We start from the raw sequence: 6,781 nt of genomic DNA on the forward strand, positions 1-6,781 counted from the left end.
TATTCTGTCTCAGCCTTCTGAGTAGCTGGGATTATAGGCATCCACCACCACGCCTGATTAATTTTTGGTATTTTTAGTAGAGACAGTGCTTCACCATGTTGGCCAGGCTGATTTCGAACTCCTGACCTCAAGTGATTCACCCATCTCAGCCTCCCGATATGCTGGGATTACAGGTGTGAGCCACCGTGCCCAGCCTGATCGTGGGTTTTCTCTTGTTGACTTTGTATCTCGATGTTAGTGGATAGGTTGTATTTACTCCTCAGTAAAGACAAAGTAGTAAAGTAGAGAAGCATGTCCTAAACTATGAAAAAAGTCATTCATTCCTGAATTAAAGACTATAGAGATAATAAGGAAGAAGCAGAAACTTGATCAGAAGAGTGCAAAATTGGACTTGGACCGAATTTCATATAGCAAAAGTCTTATGAAATAAATTTGGTGGTCCTTCAATGTTTTTGGTAGCCTCTTTTTGGAAAATGAATATTTTGGGTATTTGTTGGCGCTGTGGAGTACAGGTGCTAAGTTTAGAAGTAGGATGATTTGTTGTTGTTGTTGTTTACATGTTAATAAGCTTATGGGTCCCGATCCTAATTGATTGACTCTAAGATACCTTTAGTTATATCACATGTCATTATTTTATATACTACTAAGATAGAAAAAAATGCTCCCTATGGAATTATGACTCACTGATTTCGGAGATACTAATGTGTGAAAAAAATATGCTTCTTAGAGTCAATGAGATGGAGTATACTCCTTAAACTCATAAGAACAGAAAAAAAATTCATATCCAAAACATCTTGTCTAACAGTGCATTGTTCATCTATTTAATAGTGCCTTCAATAAATAAATTTATACTTTAAAACTCTACTTACTACATATGACATTTCCAAGAACAGTCAAGGTTATTGATAGAATACTGTTCATATTCAGAGAATTAACAAAGTGACCTTAAATCTGTAAAGGATGCCCGATATTTCCCATCATGTTTTTAAGAACGTCACTGTTTTATATTTTCTGTTCTGAGCAAAGCAATCTTGTCCTTGTAGACAAGGGCCAGGCCAGGGTGTAGGGACCGCCCCCATTGTCTTCCTCAACACCTTCTACGCAAAAGCCTCTCATTTCCACTGTAAGGTACTAATCCCTAAAAATGAATTTTATCCAAAGTCTAAAAGTTCTGCCTCACTCATCACATTCCTGAACATTCCAGGAAGTCTGACCCCTGGGCTAATGATATCACTATGTTCTTTGAGTCAAGTTTTATCAACTACCTCTTGCTTCAAAGTTTAGGCAATTCTACCTGAGAAGCTTCTTCTTCTTTCTTCTTCTTCTTCTTTTTTTAGACAGTCTGTCACCCAGGCTGGAGTAGAGTGGCACTATCTCAGCTCACTGCGATCTCTGCCTCCCTGGTTCACGCAGTTCTCCTGCCTCAGACTCCCAAGTAACTGGGATTACAGATGTAATTACCAACCAAGCCTGGCTAATTTTTGTATTCTTAGTAGAGATGGGGTTTTGCTGTGTTGGCCAGGCTGGTCTTGAACTCCAGGGGTCAAGTGATTCACCAGCCTCAGCCCCCCAAAATGCTGGGATTACAGGTATGAATCAGTGTGCCTGGCGTGCCCGGTCTTAGTATTCATATTTTTAATGCCATGCTAAGATTATTATAGTATGTGGGGTATCCGTACACAGGATTGTACATGGTGAACAATTACCCATAGTCCTACCATCTTTGCCTTGGTTGCATTTTAGCATGTCTCCTTCCACTTTCTTACCTTACACATTTTTGCATAGTTGAGGTCATTTTAATGTGCGATTTTTCTTTATTCAACATCATGTTATTCAAAAAGTGTCATTAAAGGCTTACAACCAGTTGATTGTTTTATTCTGCCGATATATTAAATATTCTTCTATTTCTTATTACTTGGGTTGCATCCATTTTATTTTTGCAATTCTAAATCATGTCAAAATGAACATATCTGTATATAAATCTCTGTCCAGATTTTGATAGAAGGACACCATCAACTTTCATACATTTCATGTGATACACTTAAATTTCTTTCAAGGGAAAAAGAGGTCATGACAATTTGTAACTCAACCAAAGAGACAGGAGTGAACATGAGAGAGTGGCTTTGCTTATTTAATATTATTGTTATATCAGTTCAAAGTTGAACTTACTGAGGAAACTGAGACTCAGTCACTTTGTTGCTGGTGGCATTATCCACTGTGTTTGGAGCTGGGAAGCCATTGTTTTCTTCACCTAGCCAGTATCTTCCCTACTTCACTTGCCCCATGGAAATTCACCATCCTTCAAATTGTACCAGTTAACTCCCCCAGAGGCCCAAACAGCACTGTAAATGCTCCTAGTGGTACCTGTCTCCTTCATACTTGGTCTTCCCCTCCAGTAAGTGGTAGGTATCGCCAAAATCACCAAACAGGATCATGTCTGCCTTGCAAACCAAACAAACACTTCTGTTTTTGTTTTGCTTTGTGTCTGGACTAATTCATAGCACCTCTTCTGACTGTGAGCGATCTGTCACCTCATTCTGTAAGACTGGCACCAGCAGAAATGCAGTCTCAGAGGATCCCGGGGAGAAAGCGAGGCCGACCCTCACTTCACTCCACACCTATGAAGATGGCAGTTCATAACCTTTATTCCGCCTCAGCTGGCTCTTTACCAGCAGTGAAGATCCCAAAGAAAAGAGGGCGGAAACCTGGGTACAAGGTACGGCTCCATCATCTTCTCCACAGCGGTATTGGGCTGGGGCATGGGTACTTGGTCAGACCTGCACTGCAAAATGCCACTAGAGGTTGAGAGCTTGGTAGAGACAGGATGAGAAACAAGCCTCCCTCAGTGAAGCATGTGACGGACGAGGTCTGTTACAACACAGCACATAATGCATGCTGTCCTGTGCATTTTTCCAAGTGGAGAAAGTAAATTACACCAGATGGGGAAAGTTGTGAGCGAGCAGATTTTAGGGTCATCGCTAAACACACATGATTAAACCTTGCATCTAAATTAGTGTTTCAGACACTGAGCTTTCCCCTGACTGTTCCTACTAGGGTAAATCTTGAAGCCACTTTCCAGAACTCATTTGTCGTTTATTTTAGCAGGAGCAGATGATGTTCCTGAGACATTTAAGTTAATAACGCAAGCAGGCCAGTGTCAAAGGACATAGAAAAGTCTTCCCAAACAGAACCTCAAAACAGAGAATCATCATGAAAAGCCAGCTTGTTAAGTCATAATTTCCCACTTCTAAAAGGTGCTGACATGGAGTTTGGCTACAGGGAGGCATACCAGGCAAAATTACATTCCTGTGACCCTTTTAAGAATTAGTGGTGATTTGGAGAGGCTGGGGTGGAGAATAAATCCTCAGATGTAACCACGATCATAAACCAACTCAAACCCAAGGGAGGGTTGCTTCTTTAAGATGCTTTGGAATAGGCTACTAGAGAGGAAAAAATATTATGCTTGTTCTTCACAAACCTTTCAGGCATTAAAAAATGAACTTCAGAAGTTTTCCTTCATCTATTTTTCTTGAAATAAGGGCTTATGTTTCCATCTTGAGACCTGAATACCGAAATCAGAATGCAAATTGGCAATTAACTCCCATATATTTAGGAAAATATGTGGAAATTATTTTAGGTCAGTAGCAAGAGCTTCTGGAAGAGTTGGTAATAAGTTCAACCTTTTTCCCTTTGGTTCTCCATAGTTCTTCCAAATGCTGGAAAATAAAAACAGTCAAGTGGGGGGAAGGCTCCTCAAAGTTACTTTGGGTCATTGGTTTTAGTAAAAGAAGCTTTTACTCAGCTATCTCATGAGGTAAAGGCTTCTCTCACTGCTTGTTTTTCTGACAACAAGAATCTCCTTTCTTTCACGTGCATGCCAGCTTTAGAACTGTCTCTGAAGCTGGCGTAGGGCCAGTCTCACCCACTCAGCTCCCCATGCAGTTGTTGGCTTCTGGGAATTGCATCTGGAGGGCTGGAGCAGGGCAGCCTTTCTGTTTATAGATCCAGGGAGCAAATCCAGGATCTGCAGAAACACACTGAAGACTTCTCTCTCCTGTTTGGCCTTTCTGCTACTCTCCTGGGGGCCGTGACCCAAGAATGAAAATTACCAACAGACTCAGCATTCCTGGGGCCAGGAAGAATGGAAAATTCATTCCATGAAATGAACCTGATTTTGCAATTTTCCTGTCTCAAAAGGGTAGTTTTCAGCTCTTGTGACACTCAGAGACACCTCAGATTGGAAAGAAATCTTTGGGGTTGGTTGGCTGACAATACAGGGCTCTGCCCAAAGCAGGCAGCCTCTTCCCATTTCCTCATAGACCTTCTCTTCTGGGCCGTAGGCCACTGCTCTTCCCTGAATCTACTTCCCATATATTTAGGAAATGGTACAGAAATTATTTTAGGCCAACAACTGCCAGCTTCCCGAGCTGTGGGCTTAATGTTCTAGAATAAGAGTTCCAAACCAGGCACCAGTCTGCACGAAGTTCTCACCCATCCATGGTGTCATCAGAAAAACAAGAGCCATTTGAAAGTCTTCGTAAAGTTCAAATGATTCCTCTTAAAGGATGATCCTTTATTCTGAAATATCTGCTTCCTACTATCTTGGCAGTAAAATGTTTGGTTTTATTAAATGTTGTATGTTAATAGGATTTAGTAATTTAAAAAAAATGTTCTTAGTTGGCAAAATAAAGTTGGCAACCTATTAATTGCCCCAGTTTTATTTTGACAATTTCCTAGGCCTGGATGCCCCATTTTACCATTAATGACAGGACTTTAATTGTGAAGAAGCCAGCTCAGAGATTGTACAGTTTTACTCCATTTGCCAAATGGCCACTAATTTGACAATTTTAACTATCTGGGACACAGCTGGGGAGCCAGAAGTTGTTAAAAAAAAAAATCCTGACCAAGCAAAGTAAGGTATTACTTGGTCTAACTTTTAAAGATCTTGTATTTCATTGCTAAGAAAACGCTTCCAGATTTTCCATCAGAATTTGTTTACATTTTTTTGTAAACGTGTTTTTTACAAGCTCAATTACAGCTGGTTAGTAGCCTTAGATTTGAAGGGGAAGGTATTTTGGGAGAGAGGACTGTGTACATAGCTGTACACTGGGAGAATAATAATTACTTTTGTAATGAGATAATATACTAACAAGAGAGAAATAATACAGTAATATCAATCTTATAAAATGAGATAATTTTATTCTATCAATAACATTATTATAATGATATATTGATGTTAATAATAGCATCATAATAAAATAATATATTTTTAAGCCTTTGGCAGGCTCTTCTCCAGGAGATTCTGAGGACACCTCATTGTGTTGACTGTATAACAAGCCAATGCTGGTTGACATTTGTCACTTCTTGCCTGGTGCTGTCCCAGCTGCCCTGTCAATCACCTCTGTGCACATGTGGGAACTCTGGTCTAAGATCTCCCTTCAAGTCCCAAGAACATGTAACACAGGCTGTGACAGCTGCTTCCTGCGTCTTGAGGACAACATGAGTGATTTGCAGGCAGATAAGGGAGGGTTACGCTGGCGGTCAGGTATCAATACTCTAGAGTTTATAGGTCAGGCCCCCTCCCAGGGCCCATCTGGCCATCTCCCTCTTGGCCCCAGGCTTGCAGCCACATGGCTGGGGCAGGCCCACGGCCGGAAGAGTATCACATTTTATGTTGCTACTGCCCCCTTCTTGCCCTGGTCAAAGAAAGCAAAACCTCTGAACATCATATGCTCTAGGAAGAGCCATACTCTGACGACCATGAAAATAGCCTTGTTCGTTATTAAACACAGCATTTACCTTTCCATTTGAAACATCGGCTATTGGTTGAGGTCCTTAGTTCAGAGACTCCCCAAGATCAATAGGTAGATTTTCCTTATATTTCATGACCAGAAAGACCACCAAGGCATTTTCAAAGAGACAGAGAGGGGCTGCACTAAGGACAAATCCTAGTTTCCATTCTGTCGATGCAGCTGGTTATCATGTCTCTAATGGTAAGATTTCCACCTTCTGTGTCTTCCTGGTTGAGATTTTTCTTTAAGCAGAAGAAACAAGTGCTGGGTTTTGAAAAATAGCTGTTTGTCCCCAATACAAGGTAATAATAATACTAATAGCAATCATAATCATATAAAATATTTATTGAATACTTTTACGTTTGAGGCTCCGGGTGGAAGCGCTTTCTGCGTATGTCTTATTTGATCCTTGATAGTTAAGTGAGAGGAAAGAGCTGCAGAGAAACTACAGGACTTAGGCGTGAATCAGCCAAGCCCACAGGAGGCAGCAGCCCTCCGCTGCTCAGCCATCGCTCTGTGTGACTATTCAGGTAGCAATTATGCCTCTCAAGTCAACAAAGACTAAGTGGTATTCTGTCTGCTGTGTCTAATGAGTTAAGAAAAGTGTGGCATGTTCTAGAAAGGATATCCTTGAAATATTAAAAACAAAATCATTAAAATGACTTAAGATGTTGGTAATTGTGTCATTCGGGATACCAATTCAGCTAGGGCCAAATAACAGTGGCTTTAAAGAAGAGAAGCTAGCCGGGCGTGGTGGCTCAAGCCTGTAATCCCAGCACTTTGGGAGGCCGAGGCGGGTGGATCACGAGGTCAAGAGATCGAGACCATCCTGGTCAACATGGTGAAACCCCGTCTCTACTAAAAATACAAAAAATTAGCTGGGCATGGTGGCGCGTGCTGGTAATCCCAGCTACTCAGGAGGCTGAGGCAGGAGAATTGCCTGAACCCAGGAGGCGGAGGTTGCGGTGAGCCAAGATCGCGCCATTGCA

General features: G+C 41.3%; 1 protein-coding gene across 6 annotated transcripts in view; it reads left to right on the forward strand.

The window, feature by feature from the left end:
* The window catches only part of SCML4 (Scm polycomb group protein like 4), a 119,965-nt gene that overhangs the window by 50,596 nt on the left and 62,588 nt on the right, over positions 1–6,781 (forward strand). For 5 of the 6 annotated variants that reach the window (XR_005202667.1, XR_005202666.1, XM_037743953.1 and 2 more), the window contains exon 2: positions 2,502–2,716. The exons of the other annotated variant lie outside the window; for it this stretch is intronic. Coding sequence is in view for 3 of the 5 variants with exons in the window: in XM_037743953.1 (XP_037599881.1) it covers positions 2,502–2,716 (215 nt within the window). In the remaining 2 variants the exon portion in view is untranslated. The remainder of the gene's footprint in view (positions 1–2,501; positions 2,717–6,781) is intronic. 6 annotated transcript variants of the gene reach the window in all.

This window comes from Cebus imitator, unplaced genomic scaffold (genome assembly GCF_001604975.1).
Source record: "Cebus imitator isolate Cc_AM_T3 unplaced genomic scaffold, Cebus_imitator-1.0 Scaffold160, whole genome shotgun sequence".
Classification (NCBI taxonomy): domain Eukaryota; kingdom Metazoa; phylum Chordata; class Mammalia; order Primates; family Cebidae; genus Cebus; species Cebus imitator.